General features: G+C 47.2%; 1 protein-coding gene across 3 annotated transcripts in view; it reads left to right on the plus strand.

The window, feature by feature from the left end:
- MATN2 (matrilin 2) overlaps positions 1 to 21066 on the plus strand; it is a 139443-nt gene that overhangs the window by 95698 nt on the left and 22679 nt on the right. For all 3 annotated transcript variants that reach the window (XM_034668358.1, XM_034668357.1, XM_034668359.1), the window contains 4 exons: positions 5477 to 5599; positions 11451 to 11573; positions 14942 to 15064; positions 15325 to 15447. In XM_034668358.1, coding sequence (XP_034524249.1) covers positions 5477 to 5599; positions 11451 to 11573; positions 14942 to 15064; positions 15325 to 15447 — 492 coding nt within the window. The remainder of the gene's footprint in view (positions 1 to 5476; positions 5600 to 11450; positions 11574 to 14941; positions 15065 to 15324; positions 15448 to 21066) is intronic.

Raw genomic sequence — 21066 nt, forward strand, 5'->3', positions numbered from 1 at the left:
GCCGGATTTCGAGCTGTACTACAAAGCTGTGATCACAAAGACAGCATGGTACTGGCACAAAAACAGACACATCGACCAATGGAACAGAATAGAGAACCCAGAAATGGACCCTCGGCTCTTTGGGCAACTAATCTTTGATAAAGCAGGAAAAAACATCCGGTGGAAAAAAGACAGTCTCTTCAATAAATGGTGCTGGGAAAATTGGACAGCTACATGCAAAAGAATGAAACTTGACCACTCTCTCACACCATACACAAAAATAAACTCCAAATGGATGAAAGACCTCAATGTGAGACAGGAATCCATCAAAATTCTAGAGGAGAACATAGGCAACAACTTCTATGACATCGGCCAGAGCAACCTTTTTCACGACACATCTCCAAAGGCAAGAGAAATAAAAGATAAAATGAACTTATGGGACTTTATCAGGATAAAGAGCTTCTGCACAGCCAAGGAAACAGTCAAAAAAACTAAGAGACAGCCCACGGAATGGGAGAATATATTTGCAAAGGACACCACAGATAAAGGACTGGTATCCAAGATCTACAAAGAACTTCTCAAACTCAATACACGAGAAACAAATAAACAAATCATAAAATGGGCAGAAGATATGAACAGACACTTTTCCAATGAAGACATACAAATGGCTAACAGACACATGAAAAAATGTTCAAAATCATTAGCCATCAGGGAAATTCAAATCAAAACCACACTGAGATACCACCTTACGCCAGTTAGAATGGCAAAGATAGACAAGGCAAGAAACAACAATTGTTGGAGAGGATGTGGAGAAAGGGGATCCCTCCTACATTGTTGGTGGGAATGCAAGTTGGTACAGCCACTCTGGAAAACAGTGTGGAGGTCCCTTAAAAAGTTAAAAATTGAACTACCCTATGACCCAGCCATTGCACTACTGGGTGTTTACCCCAAAGATACAGACGTAGTAAAGAGAAGGGCCATATGCACCCCAATGTTCATAGCTGCATTGTCCACAATAGCCAAATCATGGAAGGAGCCGAGATGCCCTTCAACAGATGACTGGATTAAGAAGCTGTGGTCCATATATACAATGGAATATTACTCAGCTATCAGAAAGAACGAATTCTCAACATTTGCTGCAACATGGACGGCACTGGAGGAGATAATGCTAAGTGAAATAAGTCAAGCAGAGAAAGACAATTATCATATGATTTCTCTCATCTATGGAACATAAGAACTAGGAGGATCGGTAGGGGAAGAAAGGGATAAAGAAAAGGGGGGTAATCAGAGGGGGGAATGAAACATGAGAGACTATGGACTGTGAGAGGCAAACTGAGGACTTCAGAGGGGAGGGGGTGGGGGAAGGGGATAGCCTGGTGATGGGTAGTAGGGAGGGCACGTATTGCATGGTGCACTGGGTGTTATACGCAACTAATGAAGCATCAAACTTTACATCCGGAATCTGGGGATGTACTGTATGGTGATTAACACAATATAATAAAATAAAATTAAAAAAACAAAAAAAAACAAAAAAAAACCTAAAGCTCTTGTTCTTCAAAAGATACCATTATAAAAATGAAAAGACAAGCCATGGCCTGAAAAAGAAATACTTGCAAAAATTATATCCAACAAAAGGTTTATATTTAGAATATATAAAAAACTCTTGAAACTTAATGATGAGACAAACAACCCAATACAAATGGACAAAAGATTTGAGCAGAGACTTCGCTAAAGAGGATATAGAGATGGCAAATAAGCATATGAAAATATATTCAACAGTGTTAGTAATTACAGAAATGAAAAATAAAACCACAATGAGATAATTACCACACCCTAAAAGAATGGCTAAAATGGCCAAGTGTTGGTAAGGATGTGGAGCAATTGGAACTCTCATAAACTGCTGTTGAGAATGTTTAAGAAATTAAGCACATGTTGGCCGTATGACCCAGCAATTCTACTCCTAGATGTTGACTCAAGAAAAATAAAAGCTTATGTCTACATAAAGACCTATACATGAATGTTCTTGGCTACTTTTTTTGTGATAGCCCAAAACTAGAAACAACTCAAATCTTAACACCAGGTAAATGGATAAATAAATTGTGGTATATCCATGTAATGAAATACTATAAAAAAAAAAAACAACAACCCACCAGGCTATTGATATACACATGAACATGGATGAATTTCAAAATAATTATAATGAGTGAAAGAATCGAGACCCAGGGTGCCTGGGAGGCTCAGTCAGTTAAGCATCTGCCTTTGGCTCAGATCATGATCTCAGGGTCCTGGGATCAAGCCCTGCATCGGGCTCCCTGCTTAGCAGGGAGTCTGCTTGCCCCTCCCTCTCTCCCCCGGCCCTTCCCCCCATTCATGCTCTGTCTCTGTCTCTCTCTTTCTGTCAAATAAATGAATAAACTCTAGAAAGAAAGAAAGAAAGGAAAGAAAGAAAGAAAGAAAGAAAAGAAAAGAAGGAACCCAGACCCAAAAGAATACGTTCTATATGACTCCATTTTAATAAAATTCTAGAAAACACAGAATGAAATTTTTTTTAAAGACTTTATTTATTTATGTGACAGAGAGACAGCCAGCAAGAGAGGGAACACAGCAGGGGAGAGGGAGAGGAAGAAGCAGGCTCCCAGCCGAGGAGCCCGATGTGGGACTCGATCTGGGAACGGCCAGGATCACGCCCTGAGCCGAAGGCAGACGCTTAACGACTGCGCTACCCAGGCGCCCCCAGACTGAAATTTTTGAAAGATTAATGATTCTATGGGGCCAGAGAATTTGGAGAAGAATGAATTAAAGGCACATGAAAACTTTTGAGAGGAATGCATAAGTTCATTATCCTGATTGTGGTGATGGTTTCATTGAAGCCTACGTTTGTGAAAATTCATCAAGTTGTCCATCTTAGATATGCGCTTTTTGTCCATTGTACCACAATAAAACTCAAAACAAGTAGGGGAGACTGTATTACTCAAAAATGTGAATGTCATAAAACCCAAGGAGGCTGTAGAAATGTTCTAGACTGTCACTACTGAATCAGCACCTGTGATGAAGCAAATGTTCTCTATCTGCACCATACGGTGAGGTAGTCAGAAGCTACTGTGCCTGTCGAGTACTTGAGATGTGCCTGGTGCGACTGAGGAACTGGATTTTTAATTCAATTTTTTTTAAAGATGTATTTATTTATTTGAGAGAGAGAGCATGCACACATGCTTGTGGGGAGGGGAGGAGCAGAAGGGGAGGGAGAGGGACAAGCAGACACAGAGCTCGAAAAGAGGCTCGATCTCATGACCCCAAAATCACGAGTCAGGTGCTCAACCTACTGAGCCACCCAGGCGCCCCAATTTAATTTTATTTTAACCCATTTTGATTTAAATGGCCACATTAGATAACGTGGTTCTAGATTAAAGGAAGCTAAGCATAAATGAAAACTAAATATAATCTCTGACCCTATGCTGGATCCTATACTGGAAAGGTAAAAACACTATGAAGAACATTATTAGATCAACGGATAAGACTAGAATATGGATGGTAGGTTCAAGTATTGTATCAATGTAAATTTATAAATTTTATAACTATACTGTGGTTATCTAAGAGAATATCCCTCCTCTTAGGAAGCACGCACTGTATTTAAGGGAAAAAGACCATGATGTATGTAACTTACCTCAAATAGCTCAGATATGTGAAGAAATGATAAAGCAAATTGGGTAAAATGTTCACAATAGGTGAATCTGGGTAGAGAGTATACAAGAAACAGGTGTTTCTTGTACCTCTATACTTGTATTTTTATGTTTGCAACTTTTTGTAAATTCAAAATTGTTTCCAGGGGCGCCTGGGTGACTCAGTCGTTAAGCGTCCGCCTTCGGCTCAGGGTGTGATCCCAGGGTTCTGGGATCGAGCCCCGCATCAGGCTCCCTAATCTGCTGGGAGCCTGCTTCTTCCTCTCCCACTCCCCCTGCTTGTGTTCCCTCTCTCGTTGGCTGTCTCTCTCTCTCTGTCAAATAAATAAATAAAATCTTAAAAAAAAAAAAAAGAAATTGTTTCCAAATAAAAAGCTCTAAAAAATACCTTATATGTGATTGTGATATTTTTTAAAGACTTCCAGTCTTTTGGAGCGCCTGGCTGGCTTAGTCGGCAGAGCACGTGACTCTCGATCTCAGGGCCATGAGTTTGAGCTCCACACTGGGTGTAGAGATTACTTAAAAATGACATCTTAAAAAAACAAAAGAGTTGCAATCTTTTAAGGATACATTATGGTATATCTGTGGACAAAATGATATAACATCTGGGGTTTGTTTCAAAGTAACATGGAATCCTAATATGGGAGAAACACAGATTGATTCTCTTGAAGCTAAATGATAGGTATATGAGTTTATTATACTCTTCTGTCCATTTTTGTGTACGTTGAACATTTCCATGACTTTAAATTGGGAAGAATTGGCATCCACTCAATGTTTTTCCTTTTAAGGATATTGTGTGCCTTTCTCTTACTCATTTTGTTTCTTATGGTACAGGCTGGGAAAGCTCATTTATTCCAAATTCTTCATTATGAAAATGATGTCTATAGCTCACATGTTCCTTAATAAAATAAAAATCCTCATTACAACAAAAATATTTCTTTTATGACCCCATCAGTGGGCCAACTATTTCAAGCAATTTTAAGCAGTGTGTCCAGTTCCCATGATAGCAAAAACTTTGATCAGACACCCTTTGATAGAAGCCACTTTCCATATCTAAAGATGCTTATACAAGTAAAACCCCATCATAAAAAATTCCACGTAACCTTTTCTTCCTTGATATTTTGGTTTAAATTCATGTGTACCTAGAATCGAACTTTACATCGGAAACCGGGGATGTACTGCATGGTGACTAACATAATATAATAAAAAATCATTAAAAAAAATAAAATAAATAAATTCATGTGTACCTAGAGATCACAGTCTCTGACTGTGAAGCCTTGAGAAAATGTAAGTGAGGGTGAGTCCAGTGAAGTACTGAGAACAGGACTTTGCGCTCAGAATATTTATGCTGTTCGCGCCTCCCTTTTCCCAGGAACTGACTTTGTGTCCTATTGTTTGGCTCAGTGTCTGAGGGCTTTAAGTGGTTTGGAGTTAGACTTTGGGAAGATTTCATTGTGCCAGCTACATAAATTCCACAAAGCATTGAACTGAGCTCTCTCTTCCCAGCCTGTGACACAACAAACAATGCTCCATCACACTCATGTATTTTAATGGCTCTTACATGAACCAGGGCAAGGAAAGCATCTTCACAAATTCGTTTGCTGCATAAACATTTTGTAACATGTCGAGAAAGTTCTCACTGGGGGGCCATATCTCTAAACATGGAAATAGCTTCATTGAGAGATCCCTTCATAGCGGGAGTGTTTGAGGTTACAGGAATTTATCTGGTTAGGGAAAATGAAGACTGAAAATCCCTTGGTTTTCCTGTTAGATGTATTGTTTCGTTCATCATTATTATGATTTTTCTTTCTCTCCAGAGATAGACTACTGTGCCTCGTCTCATCACGGATGCCAGCACGAGTGTGTTAACACGGATGACTCCTATTCCTGCCGCTGCCTAAAAGGTTTTACCCTGAATTCAGATAAGAAAACCTGCAGAAGTAAGTCACCCTGGGTGCAGGAGGGCTTGTTCCCATAAATGCCCCACTAATTTTCCTTTTCCTTGCAAATCTTAAGCAGGTATACTTGTACTTAGCATTTGTGTTCATTAACACTCTTCTGCCCTTGATTTTACCTTTTGTCACTCCTGATTCTGTGATAATTTTTAGACACTGAATAGACTGGGTCTGCCCACGGGATTCATTGAGCAAAGTTGAAACCCAAGCCGAAACTCCAGCCTATGGGAAATGAGGGCACACCCTCCCTTCTCTTTAACCCCACAACATGTATTTGGGACTTTGAGAAAGAACAGTCTGGGCCCAGAGACAGGAGGTAAAAGGAGTTAGTTTCTTCCAGTTATACCAGGTGAGATACCCGATGGCTGCTAGGCGGGGGGAATTGCTGCTCTCTCCTCTTTGACATGAAGGAAGAAAGAAACTATGACTCTGGGGCGTCCCTGCAGCATTCCAGAGGCACATGGTATCAGGAGGATGAAGTGAATGATGTGCTGAGTGACTCAACTGCCTGTCAGCTGGCACATCAAGGGGGATCTAGAGCATGAACCCCAAATGGGATCTCCTTAAACCAGACTGTCCCTGAGAAACCACTAGAATGCAAGGTCCACAAGGACAGAGAGTCTTCTCTCTTTCTCACTCTTGAATCCTCAACAGCCCAAGGGCTTGGCACATGGAGGTGCGACAAAAGACTTACTGAGTGAATGATTGAAGGAATGAGTAAATGGATCTCTCTGAGATTTATCATCCTGGAGAAGTTGCAACTATTATTTGAATTACTCAATCTCGTCAGAAAGATGGCCTTTTTAAGGCATGCAGATTGTGAACTTTTAAAAAAAGTATTTCCTTAGTCAGTCGACGTTTACACCCATTGAATTCTTCATGTTCTCCTGGCAGTCTCGTTTATAGAACTTTCTTTTTTTTTTTTAAATTTATTTATTTGACAGAGATAGAGACAGCCAGCGAGAGAGGGAACACAAGCAGGGAGAGTGGGAGAGGAAGAAGCAGGCTCATAGCGGAGGAGCCTGATGTGGGGCTCGATCCCATAACGCCGGGATCACGCCCTGAGCCGAGGGCAGACGCTTAACCGCTGTGCCACCCAGGCGCCCCTATAGAACTTTCTGGAGCCCCCTTTTAGGGGTGTATGTTATCGCCTCTTCCTGGTGATATGTACAGCAGGGCTCTGCATCGCAGGCAAGACTGAATTTGCAAAAGCTCGACCGTGTATTTCTTTTGAAAAAGCACTGGGGACTATAGAACTGAATCCAGACAAGCCACATTCTGCTCCCAGGACTTACCCACTCACTCCAATAAGCGTTAGACCTTGTTCGGTGGTAGTTGGTTGAAGAGGCCATGTTTTGAAACTGAGCCTCTCTTACAGAAGATAATTCCTACTGCCTTGCCTAGATGCAAACCCTGGAAACATTCAAGCATTAAATAAGAATTTTCACTGAGAGCATTCAGAATGTGAAAACAATTAGGTGGAATATTTTCCATTAGACCACACAGACGTTCACTATGGTAAAGGGCCAACTTCTCTGGCCTGGCCGCTCCTCTCCACTGTTTACACCTTTTTCTAGGGATAAGTGTGTTGGTGGCTAACTATACCCAGGGAAAATCAGTCACAGGTGGACTCATTTGTAGACTGGTTCAACTCAGACACCCATTGTGGTTGCAAGCTTCATGTGTGTTACTAACGGAGGGAAAAGGGAACAAGTTAGGCATATGGCCATCAGTGCAGGGGAATTTGCTTGAAGCTCTTCATCTCTTGCTTGTTTGTTTGTTTGTTTGTTTATTTGAGAGAGAGAGAGAGAACGAGTGAGCACAAGTGGGAGAGGGAGAGTGGGAGAGAACCTCAAGCAAACTTTGCACTGAACATGGAACCTGATGTGGGGCTCACGACCCTGAGATCATGACCTGAGCCGAAACCAAGAGTCAGCAGCTTAGCTGACCACACCACCCAAGCAGCCCTGAAACTCTTCATCTCTTACCAATCATCTAGGATTCCTTCAGTCTCTGGCACTCCCCCACAACCTGCCTGGAGAGGGACTTGGAGTAAGAGAAGGGTCTAAGGAAGTGGACACATGCATTGTTATCAGGGGAGGAGGGAGGTCAAGAACAGAAAGGTGAGTGGAGAAGAGGTGACCATTGGGAGTAGTATGACCACCTCAAATGAGCCCACAGATAGGCCTGTTTGCAGGCTGTGGCCCAGTCCAGAGTCCCTAATGCTTATTCATACATGTTTAGCGATTATAGCTCCATTTCCTCTTTAGCCAGGTGTCCTACTTTTTCATCCAAGAGAAATGGAATTTGTTTCTAAAAACACCATGGCCTCACTAGCCCTTCTCCCAGCCTCCTGCCTCATCGTTACATTTTCCATTGTCTGTGCAAACCCAGTACTGGGCTCCTGAGGTCAGCCTCTCAGAGCCGCCCCTGACTTAATGTTTGCACTCTGTCCATTATGGCAGACAGCCGTTCACGGAAGTGAGCGCTCCCTGTCTCTCTGGAGCATTACGTGGAAGAGGGAAACAAGAAATTAGATTTAAATCTGGAGTTTGTTGAAGATCTCGAGAGCATTACAGACCTCAAGCTCAGGGTACAGCCGTTTACCTTCAATAGATGGTGGATAGATGTGGGCGATTTTCAAATCTAATAAGAAATCTATTTTTCAAAGGAATTTGATGTCATCCAGTTAAGGTGGAAAACAAAGTTCAAGGCAGAATTCTACTGAAGAAAACTCTCTTGGCCGGGATTTGTTCTTCCTCCTCATCTGAGCACAATTTCTTTTTCTGGGAAGTACTGTCATCATTTTAAAGCATAAATTATTAAGGCGGTGGTGCAAAGCACAGAAACCGGGGCTGGTCTGGCTGCTGAGCTGGGGCCTGAGGGTGGACTCCCATGTGGGTGTGACCCGTGTGCTGGGCTCCAGGATTGCTCACGCGGGCACCGTGGCTGGTGCTCCTCTTCACTGGAAACATCATACTTGAAGAGCTGGGATGGCGTCCACAGGTTGGACTGAGCTGCGAGATGTGAGGGCTGGTCTTAGCAGTGTCACTCATACTGGCCCTACGACCTTGAACAGGCTGCTCTCCTTCTCTGGATCTGGATTTGCTAAACCATAGGAACACGACATCCTGCTTTAACATCTGGTAGCCTGTCCAGTTTTTCTGAAACGTGCAATCTGTACCACTCCGTGGGAGATACAATCCACTGGCTGGGGTCTGCCTCTTTCATGTTTCCAGCGAAGTCTCCAGCTCTCTTGTGAGTTGGCACTTACAAGCTCTGTTTAAAATTTGTTGTCTGACAGTTCTGCCCACTGACCTCACGCGGGGCTCGCTGGACACTCTGGGCTTCACCAGGTAAAGCCACCTGCAGACCTAGCCCGTGTGTAGCACTTACAGTTAGCGAGGAGACCGAACCAGGTATGGGGCACATCGTAGGTACTCGATAAATACTGATGAAGTAATACACATGTGAAGAAATGGAACTCAAGCATGTGAAGAAGGCCAAGATCTGCAGTTAAACCTTTGGGATCAAGAACCATTTGGAGAAGAGTCTGTGTTGCATTGCTGTTTGCCAAATAGCTGAGTGACAACATCTCTAAGAATCTAAATGATTTTCCGTTTAATTATTTCGTATGTAAATCTTTCTTAAAGATAATGCTGGCAGGGCACCTGGGTGGCTTAGCTGGTTGAGTGTCTGCCTCATTGTTTCCGCTCAGGGCACGATCTGGGGCTCATCTCAGGGCTCAGCAGGGAGTCTGCATGAGATTCTCTTCCTCTCCCTCGACTCCTCCCCCCACTTATGCACAGGCATGCTCTCTCTGTCTCTGTCTCTGTCTCTTTCTCAAATAAGTAAATCCTTGAAAAAAAAAAACGAGAGAGATTGCTGGCTTTTAAAAAATTGTGCTAAAATATACATAACATAAAAATGACCATTCTAACCGTTTTTCAGTGTGCCCGCCAGTGGCATTAAGAACATTTGCATTATTGTGCAACTATCATCACCCTCAAACTCTAGAACTTTTTCATCTCCCCAGACTATCCCCAGTAAACAATGGCTCCCCATTCCGATCTCCGCCTCCCAGCTCCTGGCAACCACTATTCGATTTTCCGTGCCTCTGAATTTGCCTGTTTGAGTTACCTCCTATAAGTGGAATCATATAATGTTAGTCCTTTTGTGTCTGACTTCTTTCACCTCACATAAAGCCTTCAGGCATCATCCACGATGTAGCATATGTCAGAATTTCCTTCCTTTTCAAGGCTGAGTTCAAGTCCCTGCTTTTGATTCTTTTGGGTAAAAATACCCAGCAGTGAAATTGCTGGATCATACGGTAATTCTCTAATTTTTTGAGGAAACTCTATACTGTTTTCCATAGTGGCGGAATGCTGGCTTTTTAGAACAACATTTACTGAAAACAATTTCACCTTTTTCTGAGCATGTAATGAAATGATTCCCGCAAACTCTCTGCTATGTGGCCCCAGACTATAGGGCCCTTTGTACTCTGTGTCTCTTTGCTTGTTGTTTTTTTTTTTTTTTTTTTTGGTCTGTTTGTATGTGACCAATGTTTTGTTGAGCCCCCTTCTTCTTCATTGAAGCTCCTTGCTTGTTTCCCGGCATTCGGTTCTGTTCCACCCAGGTGAGGTTGTTGGCGAGTTCCCGGCTGATGAAGTGAAACCGTGCACAACTCACAATATCCTGCCTTCCCTCCTGCATTACAGGCAGTGGCCAAAGGGTCAATGACACTTGTGGTGGCCTGTCTCCTCTTAGGCCATTCCCTGCGTGTGGTGAGAGTGCTCTCTGCGTGCTCAGTCTGCAGCCACTTCTGCTCAAACTCTGTGCACGTGGAAGGTTCCACACGCCAGTCACCTGGGAGGGCGCGTCATAGCCCCTTGAAGGGATGGTTGCCAGGCTGGCTTAGATCAGTCATGATTCATGCCTTGGGGGTCAGGGTTCAGTCCCAAGAAGTCAGGGTAGTGGTTGTTGGCAAGGCAACCAGCAGAGTCTGCCACATCCCCAGAAGAAAGAACAATGCATTCAGACAGATCCAGCTCAGCCACCTAGGTGACAATTTCTCCGACACCAGTCTCGGGAAGGCCCGCCACAAGGTCATTTTACTTCCTTTCCCTGTTCTCCGTCTCCCCTATAACCTGCTCTTCATGGGGTCTTGTGATTTTAACATTTTCTGCTGGGAAATGAAATGCTAATTGGCTCCCGGTGATGCTGCTGCTCTCGCCTACTGGCAGAAACCCAGCTTGGATGGGGGCAAATGTCTGTTTGAGACCCAACTGCCACAACCTGGGGCAGCACCAGATGTGTCTTCTCCACTTTCTTGATATGGAGGCTGCCGTGATCTCACCAGAGCGAGATTGAGCATTTGAACCCTTCTTAATGCAACTGCCACATGCTGCCTTCCCTAGATAGCTGGAAATTTTGCACAATCAGCTTATGTTGGCTCTGCCTTGTGCTGTCCGATGTCATTGTCAGACATCACTGCAGACAGTGGTTCCCTACGTGCTTTGAGCCCTAGTGATCAGATTCGCTGGAAGAAAAGACTAACTGGATTTTCCCAGCATTACCATCTTTCTTGGGAAGGGATGGGCTAGGAATTGTGATCCTCAACCCATTTCACCAGCTTTTGGCCATCAAAAGGGGAAAGGGCCCAAGGTGGAAGAATCCAGACTTCTGATCCCAGGTTCTCCTTCAGACCAGCTCCCAGAGAGCAGGAGCTGTCTTCTCAGCCCTATAGATCACCTTATTTACTGAGTATCTGCCAGGAGGGGCTGACCTCTGGGAGAAGCCCAGAACCTTCAGGAATGTCTGCCCTTTCTCCCCTCAGGGATCAACTACTGTGCGTTGAACAAACCGGGCTGTGAGCACGAATGCATCAACACAGAGGAAGGCTACTACTGCCGCTGCCGCCGGGGCTACACCCTGGACTCCAACGGCAAGACTTGCAGCCGTGAGTGTGCCGGGGGAGGGGGGCGGGGGGTTCGGACGGGAGGGCGCAGTTCACACGCAGGCCACGGGGCTCACTTCTGAAGCTGCTGGGTCTCCTAAGGGCCTGATGGTCCAACAGGCTTACCCTTCCTTGCCTCAGTTTCATCATCTATAAAATGGGTCTATTCATGCTACCCATGGGTTGTGAAGATTGGGTTGTGATTGGGTTGTGAAGATTAAAAGAATCAATACATATAAAGCACTTAGAAAAGTGTTGCTAAATGTCCACAATAGCCAAACTATGGAAAGAGCCCAGATGTCCATCAACAGATGAATGGATAAGGAAGAAGTGGTGTGTGTATATATATATATGTGTGTGTATATATATATATATGTATATATATATATATGATGGAATACTACTCAGCCATCAAAAAAATGACATCTTACCATTTATAACAATGTGGATGGAACTAGAGGGTTTTATGCAAGTGAAGTAAGTCAGCCAGAGAGAGACATATTGTGTGATCTCACTCATATGTGGAATTTAAGAAACAAAACAGGATCATAGGGGAAGGGGGAGAAAATAAAACGAGGAAATCAGAGAGGGAGACAAATCTCTGGGGTAACTGGGTGGTGAGTAAGGAGGGCATGTGATATAATGAGCGCTGGGCATCCTAGAACACTGATGAGTCACTGAACTGTATCTCTGAAACCAATAATGCACCGTATGTTAATTAATTGAATTTAAATTAAAAGAAAAGTGCTGTTAAATATTAATAAGCACTCAATAAATATTAGCTAATATTCTTTGCTGTCGAGAGTGCCGATTAAGTCAGACCTGCCGGAATCTAAAATCCAAGCACGACCACCTGCTAGACATGTGGTCTCGGGCAAGGTATTTAACTTTGCCAAGCCTTGATTTTCCCATCTGTTTAAAAAAGTGACAGTAATAGCAGTATTGATGGGCTTGAGTTTTTAAGGGGAATAAGCAGGACCATTTCAGTCTCTTAGCCTGGGTCTGGCACAAGGAAAACACAATGAAAGATAATCATTCATTATGACCACGGAGCCTGGGAGAGTGACCAGTGCGGCTGTAGGCTGGGACAAGAGGCCAAAAGGGACAGACCTCAGAAAGTACGTGGGTTACCACAGAGCTGGTCTGAGGGCGGAGCTGGGAAATATGGGACTTTTTGTGAAGACTTTCTTAATTTTCCTGTGCAAGAGGCACAACAAATCTCCGTTTGGTGATGTAAATGTGCGGAAACTCGCAGGCTTTGCCAGCTGGCCGGTTCCATCGTGTTTTATGAGGCACAGTCTCCACTGGCCCAGGCCAGCGGGGGTGGGGGCACATGAGCACCGCCGTGGATGCCTGTGACCCCGCTCTGCTGGGAGAGGGGCTCCGTGATATGGCCCAGCACAGAAGGGGCCCTTTGTGTGGCTTTCCACCCGGCAGGCCTTACGTCTGCTCCAGCTTTGGGGACAGAGATAGATTATGAATGAGAACAGTGCAGCTGTTGAATGCTGGGACCTCAAACTGCCAGCAGGGGAAGGTTCACAGATGAAGTATTAGGTACAAAGCAATCCTCAGGAAAACTTGTGCCCCTTCAGTCTGTAGAGGGAACAAAGTGCCTCCATTAGGCTTTCTAAGGACTGATCTCGGAGGCCAAAGAACTTTGGAACCAGAAAGTTAGTGCTGGTAGGCACTTGCCTCTGGGAGTCTCTGAGTCCTGAAGAGAAGCTGGTGGGCAGCAGGAGACGCCCTGGTCAAGATGGATCTGGGTACGTTCTGCCTTCTTCCAGGAGTGTGGGGTCTGCCGGCTGACAGCCCTGGCCCGTGTCCCAGGACAGGCTGGGCATGACCTGGTTGAGCCCACCTAGAGCCCCAGGGGCCATGGCCTGTTCCTCCTTCCCAGCATGCCTTGGGGGAGCCTAGAAGGGCTCAGAAGGGGAACCAGAGGAGATTGGGCCATACTGTCTCTCTGGGATCAAGTAAGAAATTCCACTTAGCTTCAAGAAAGTATAAACCAAGCCATTTCTTCCCAGGATTTCCCAAAGAAGGCCATGGTATCCTGTTCCCCTGAAGCACTCAGGGAGCCCCAGGCCATAATGAGAGCAAGTCCTTATGAGGAGCACACTCTGTGAGGCTGTGGTGAGCCCTTTCCAGGCACTCGCTCACTTTATCCTCACAGTAGCCTTAAGAGGCATCTGCAGTCTAATCCCCATTTAAAGACAGGGAAACCGTGGCACAAAAAGATTGAGTCACTTTCCTGGTGTTGCATGACTGGTTGATGGTGGAACCAAGATGTGAATATGGGCTTCTGGCTCCTGAGATCCTGCAAGCGCCTGCAGTAGGCGCATCCAACGGTGGAATGTTCCAGAAGGCACCAGCCCCAGGCGCTTCTGGGGAGTCAAAGAGGCCTACTTGATGGCCCGGCACAAGGCCTTCAATGTCTCTCCAGTCCCTGGGTGTGCGTTTTCTCCATCAAGGAAACCTGGGAGGCAGCCTGCAGGGCTGTCTGTGGGAGCCGCTCACCACAGCTGTGTGTTCGCTGTCCTTCGGTGCTCGCTGCCCGGCGGGAGCAGCTGTGCAGCGCTTGGGTGCCAGGATCGGCCACACAGGCAGGCTGTGGCTTTGGTTTGTTTTCTGAATCTGGGTGTCCCAGGGAGGGGGGATGAAAACAGTTTTTCTGTGTCATTTTCAGAGAAAAATGAAACTATGCAATTAATTCTTTCCCAGCAACACTTAGTAAGCATCCACTCCGCGATTACCGTGTGCCAGCTAGAGTTCTGAGGGCCTTACACGTATCAACTCCTCTCCATCTCACCACATTCCTCCAAGAAAGCAACCGTCATCATCCCCGTTTCTCAGGTTGGGAAACCATGGCCCAGAGGCCAAGGGACTGCCCAGCATCTCCTGGCTCGGAAGTGGTGCAGGTGGGATTGGAGCCCGGCTGGTTTGATGCCACAACCCTCATTCTTAAGCTGTGTGGCTTTGGGCAAGCAGCTGGGCGTCTCTGAGCCTCGCTTTCCTCTCTGAGATGGGGCTCACACCTGCCCGTAGCCCTGAGGACTGCAGATTAGGTGCCAAGGCCCTGGCACAAAGTGCTGCCGTCACTAACACCAACACAGGAGGGGTAGACGCTTTACTCCTCAAAATGCAGAAATGGGAAAAGCAAACAAACGGGGCTGATTTTCCAGAGGCCAGTTGCACCAGGTAGAAGGAAACCTCCCAGCAGTGCTCTTTGTGATGCCAGTGAACTAATGGCTCCCATGGGTCCCCCCACCCCCGCCCGCCAACACACACACACAGGAAGAGGGTTTTCTTAATGCCCCATTGCTGGTGAGTGTGGTCAGGTTATTTTGTGTTTTCGTGTGTGACAAACGCAGGAGTGGATCACTGCGCGGAGCAAGACCACGGCTGTGAGCAGCTGTGTCTGAACACGGAGGAGTCCTACGTCTGCCAGTGCTCGGAAGGCTTTCTCATCAATGAGGACCTCAAGACCTGCTCCAGTGAGTCCCCTCTATGCTTCTCTTCTATGGAAAAGCTTTGCAACAGGGGTGAAAAATAGGGCCGCTGCAGGGGAGCGTGGTTCACGGCCCTCTCTTTCCTCTGCCCTTTTCTGTGCTCTGGGAGATGGTGGGGGATGTCCTTTGGGGACTTCATGCCTCTGAGGAGTAGGGGAGCAGACTGCATGACTTTGGGGGTGCGGGGGGGGAGATAAATAAGACTGAGGCTTACCGCCGACTCACCTGGCCGTCTGGCTCTGCAGGGGCGGATTATTGCTTGCTGAGCAACCATGGCTGTGAATACTCCTGTGTCAACACGGACCGATCCTTTGCTTGTCAGTGTCCTGAGGGACACATGCTCCGCAGTGACGGGAAGACGTGTGCCAGTGAGTGTTCTGGGGCCAGTGACAAGCGGGGCTTGGCACGGGCCCTCCGTGGGTGGACTATGCAGCCAGGCAGGGCCAGCGCGAGTGGGCCTTAAAGGCCTCCTGCGGCGATTTGAGCCCTGGCGCTGCTCCCCCCGCCCCAGAGCTTCCTTCACCTGCTCCCCAAGACGGCTTGTTCCTATTTCTAGAGCATGCGTTGGGTCATGCTGAAGCTGGACAGAGCCCTACTTCTTGCTTTCTCTTCTGTACCCCTAATCTGGCCCAAAGTGGTAGCCGGCCTGCAGTGCACAATACGCATCATGCAGACCCCTTGCAGAGCGCTGACTTCGTGGCCGGCACTGGGCCGAGCACATGCCACCTCAGGCTGTGGTCATACGGTGGAATCCCCTGCTCGCGGGGGAGCGGCAGCTCAGACTAAGTAAGGAGCCCGGGGTCAGCCCTGTCAACGGGGTGGGTTCAAGCTTGGTCTATGGGACTCCAAAGTCCATCCCGGGAGACGGGGAGGCTCCTGAGAAACCTTCCCTGCCCTGGCTTCATAATCTGGCAGCGGAAGGAGAGGTGGGCAGTGATGTGTGCTGAGTACATATATCCTTGCAGCTGGCCCCAACTCCGTTCCATTAATTTAGGGAGAAAAAAAAAAAGGCCCCCAGACCTCCCTCTCTCCTCACTCAAGAATGTTGTGTCTTCTGCCCTGCAATCCCACTGGACTATGGTTAAGACTTAAAAAAAAATAGTCATTTTGACAGAAGGCATCAGAAATGGAGGGAAAGGACTATACTTTTCCTTCCCCATCCTGGTGGTCTTTCTGGTTATAGGGCTAGCTTCCCTGACTACCTATACAACATAACCTAAGTTATCCACTTTTTTTTTTTTTAAAGGGTGTTCTTTTTTTTTTTTTTTTTTTTTTGTTCAAGTCAGCCACTGTGTAGGGCATCATTAGTTTTTGATGTAGTGTTCAATGACTCATTAGTTGTGTATAACACCCAGTGTTCATCACAACACGTGCCCTCCTCAGTACCCATCACCCTGTTACCCCCTCCCACCCTCCTCCCCTCTGAAACCCCCAGTCTGTTTCCTGGGGTCCATAGTCTCTCATGGTTTGTCTCCCTCTCTGATTTCTCCCCCTTCGGATTTCCCTCCCTTCGCCTATGGTCCTCCGTGCTATTGCTTATGTTCCACATATGTGTGAAACCATATAATCGTCTTTCTCTGCTTGTCTTACTTCACTTAGCATAGTCCCCTCCAGTTCCATCCATGTTGATGTAAATGGTGGCAAAAATTAACAAAGCAAGAAACAACAAATGTTGGTCCTCACACACAACATTTGTTGTGGAGAAAGGGGATCCCTCTCCACTGCTGGTGGGAATGCAGGCTGGTACAGCCACTCTGGAAAACAGTTTGGAGGTTGCTCAAGACGTTAAAAATAGAGCTATCCTAAGACCCAGCAATTGCACTACTAGGTATCTACCCCAAAAATATAGATGTAGTAAAAAGAAGGGGCACATGCACCCCAATGTTCATAGCAGCAATGTCCACAAAAGCCAAACTGTGGAAGGAGCCTAGATGCCCTTCAACAGATGAATGGATAAGGAAGTTATCCACGTTTTACATTTGTCCATTCGCATGGGCAGGTGCGCTGAGGTGCGCCCCTCTCTGCAGACGGTGAGAAAATGTTTCCCTCCTTTGCGACAGATTCTGGAGTCTCAGCGAATGGGTTATGCCTGTACAGCTGGCTTGTGGCTGCCTGCCTGCCAGCTGCCTTCCGGACGGCTACTGCCGCCAGCGCCGGGAGGGTGTGGGCATTGGGCGCAGAAGGAGGGTGGGCGCGCGGGATTGCATCTACACGTGACTGCATGCCAGAGCCAGATGCATGGTTTTTTATTGGTTTGCTTTAATTTTCCATCATCTTGGATTATTCATGCCCTTCCTTTGTCCGCACCCCCCAACCTTACTGTGATCTTCAGGAGCTAACTATTAGCTGGCTGGAGGACTTCCAAGAAACTCTCATGACCTTTCCCAGCAAACACTGTCCCTTACAGTCACATACCCCTCCCTCCTCACCCAGGTCCACACAAGTGATGCCACTAACACTTTCACATGTTGCACATTTTCCCATTTAAAGTGCAGTGCAATCAGAAGTGAATTTTGATGTGTATATATTTATATATGGTTTTGACTCTATGAAAGCTTCTGAGATGATCAGATAGGTCAGAATTATCCTCTGGGAATGGTGGTACCTAAGAAATGAGTTTTACCCACCAACAATACATAGGCATTGAACTGTTCCCCTAATTGAAGGCTGTCTGTCTGCCCTGGGATGATTCAGCCTGGCTGCCCTGTCCTGTAATAATGGACTTTGTTTTTAGTGTGGCTGTCATTAACTGGGGGCTATGTTTCCCAGCTCTATGCCAGATGACAAAGAGCATGATGACATGACTTCAACTTTTTAGAAAAGCCTGCTGGGCTGGGGAGGGGGGAGCCTGCTGGGGGCCAGCCAGGCCTGGCTCAGTCTATAAGGGTGTCCTTCACCCTTCAGAAAGGCAGCCTCCTCTTAGAGCCTTGATAGCAGATGGCCCAAAGAACACTTCACCCATTTTCCAGAAGGTTCTCTGAAGCATAGAGAGCAGACCCATGTTCCCAGGGCCCTGGAACTAAGTGGGCATTTTTACCCCCATATGTCTATCTGCAGGCACTCAGGGCTTTCTGGCCTCCAGGGTAAAGCCCATCCTCCCTTCTTCCTGTCCTTGGCCCCCAAACTGTGATTGTAAGTTCTTCCTAGGAGCCTTCCTTGTGTTGGGGGGTTGATGCACAGACTGGGGGCTAAGGTGGGGAGAGGAATGGGGTAGTCTCTTCTACAAGCTGTAGCTGAGAGGCCTCCTCCCCTCTCTATCTCCTGGTGATTTCCCTGAGGTAGACCTTTTGCAAGGGTGTCCCAGCATCAGGAAGATTCCACAGGCTGGATGTGCACAGAGCACACTGCCCATTGGCCTGCCAGCTCCTGGGGGTTGAGACTGGGACTTGTTTGGAGTCAGAGTTCCCAGGCCTGGCCCACAGGAGATGCTCAACAAAGTTCGCTGAGTGAGAGGGTGAATGGTCAGAGACCACCTGTCTTTTTCTCCTGCGGCACCTGGCACAGACTCCACTCCCTGCTCAGCAGCCTTCAGTGGCTCTCCACTGTCTCCCAAAATAAAGTTCCAGTAGCGTTTCTCAATTTGGCAATGTCAGAGAGCCCCTTCCTCCACCTCTTGAGCCCCACCTCAGGTCTTCCCTGATCCCTCCAGTTCCTCAAGAGGGTAAGTCCCATTATTCTCTGAGCAGCCACTATACTTCCAGCCTGTCCTTTCTCCACTTAGCACAGCCTTCCTTTCCCAGCCTTGCTGGTGGAAACCCAGCCTGTGGATGACATTCCCCATGGAGAACTTCCTGCTGCCAGCTCACTGGGAGCAGCTCTTCTGCCCTCTCACCCTGTGGTACTCTTTGCACAGATCTGAGAAATAATGTGGCAGAATCAAAAGAATACTGACCTAAGAGCCCAGAGGCTGGGTTTACATCTTCTTGCTTCCACCCTGGGCAAGAGAATTGATCCTTTCTGGATCTGATTGCTCAACTGTCAACTTGGAATGATGATTTCTGCCTCTCTGTCAGGTTGCCAAGTGGCACAGGGAGGGACAAAAGTTGAAGTGTTTTGGGAACTTGTAAACTGCCTTGAAACCTGAAGGTACTCTTGTTGTGGTTTTCCTCCCACCGTGAGCTGCCCTGCATTGAGGAGAAGACTGAGGTAGCACTTTGCCTTGTTGCCTGGAGACCTACCTCCCAGGGCTGGGCCTGCTTCAGTTGGAAGGACCCTAGAGATGGGCCACCCTGGGAAAGGTCAGACTCATGAGCCCCAAAGGCTGCTGTCAGACCCTGGCAAGGGCAGGGTGCTGACAGGAATCTGGGCCGCAAGCCACAGAGCACTGGGAATCCTAGTCCAGCCACCACAGGCCATGGAGGCCTGTTGGGGCCTGATGCCCCCCAGCTTGACTTTGAAAGGCAGAAGCAGCCCTGAGCCAGGCAAATCAAATGGAATGTTGTAATCTGCTCAGGCCGCCATAGCAAAACACCGGGGGTTGGGTGGCTTAAACAACAGCAGTTTATTTTCTTGCAGTTTGGGAGGCCGGAAGTCCAAAATCAAGGTGCGGGCATGGTCATGTTCTGATGAGGACCCTCTTCTTGGCTTGCAGATTGTTGCCTTCTTGCTGTGTCTTCACACGGCGGTAGTTGGGAGGGGGGGCGAGAACAAGCTCTAAGGACCCTAATCCCATCATGGGGTCCCCACCTCATCTAAACCTAATTACCTCCCAAAGATCCCACCTCCAAATACCACCACACTGGGGGATAGGGCTTCAAAGTAGGAACTTGGTAGGGGGAGGAGGACACCATTCAGTCCATAGCAGGGAGTGAGGGGAAAAGACCCCCTTCACCATCAGTGTATTCCCATTATAGGAACAGAAGGAAGCTTTGAGGTCTTCCATTTCTTCTGTGGGAAACAAGCTCAGGAAGGAAACTGGCACCTCCAAGCTGGCCCTGAGGGTCGGTGGCAGAGTCGGGACTAGAACCTGGGTCCTCTGATTCAGGACCTCTTGCCCAGAGTGAGGTGCCCTCTAAACAGACGTCTCAGTTCAGCTATTTTTTGGTTTGTCTGAGCAAAAGCCATTACAGAGTTAGCAAAGGACTGGCTGGCTGCTCCTAGTTTTATTATAAGAAACGCCTGAAAATGATGTAATTCTATCTCTGGGCCCTCATTACCCTCTTGGCAGGCCACCGTGGCTTTCTCCCTCTGGGGTTGGGTTGGCTTTAACAACCTCCTACGTAGAGCCGCAGACACAGGATTGCCGTCTGTCATCACCACCGAGGTGCGCATCCACGGAACACATGACCCACAGTGGCTGTGCCACAGACATCCGTGACTCACCGGATGTGGAATCCAGATGGGAGCGTGACTGTCTCCATCAGCATGCAGGGCTGCGAGGTGTGGGTCCTACACACCCCTGCTTCGTGCTGAAACCTGTAATCATCCTGATCACAGATTGTAGATCCCATTCATGACAGAGTTGAATGAAATGTGTGGACCTGCCTCCTTAAGGATGAGAGGAAGAGGATTCTTCTCTTGGAGGGAAAATGTGTTCTTCTTGCATCCTGAGATTTTCATGCCTCCTCTCATCCATTTCGTTTAAGTGATGGTCCCCAGTAGCTGGTCCTCACTCTCGTCTCTGGATTTGAGTCTGGGCACTTGCGTAAGCTCTCAGTCTGTTTGCTCTCATTCTCCACAGGCACTGACCTGCACCTGCAGCGTGCCACTGGGCTGGGCCACTGGGCCTCGCTGGGGTCAAGGCTGGTTCTGTTTCTGCCCTGACAGAGCTTACAGTTTCTCAGGGAAGAAGGAAATTAACACCCTTTCACGTGATGTGGGAGCATGTGGCAGAGGGACCCTCAGTCAGTCTAGAGGAAGTTTCCTGAGGAAGGTGGGGGTGATCTGACATCTGGAGATTGAAGGAGTGAGCTATCCAGAGATGGAGGGTGTGATGGACTGAATGTCGGTGTCCTTCCAAATTCATATGTTGAAATCCTAACCCCCAA

Source organism: Ailuropoda melanoleuca, chromosome 9 (genome assembly GCF_002007445.2).
Source record: "Ailuropoda melanoleuca isolate Jingjing chromosome 9, ASM200744v2, whole genome shotgun sequence".
Lineage (NCBI taxonomy): Eukaryota > Metazoa > Chordata > Mammalia > Carnivora > Ursidae > Ailuropoda > Ailuropoda melanoleuca.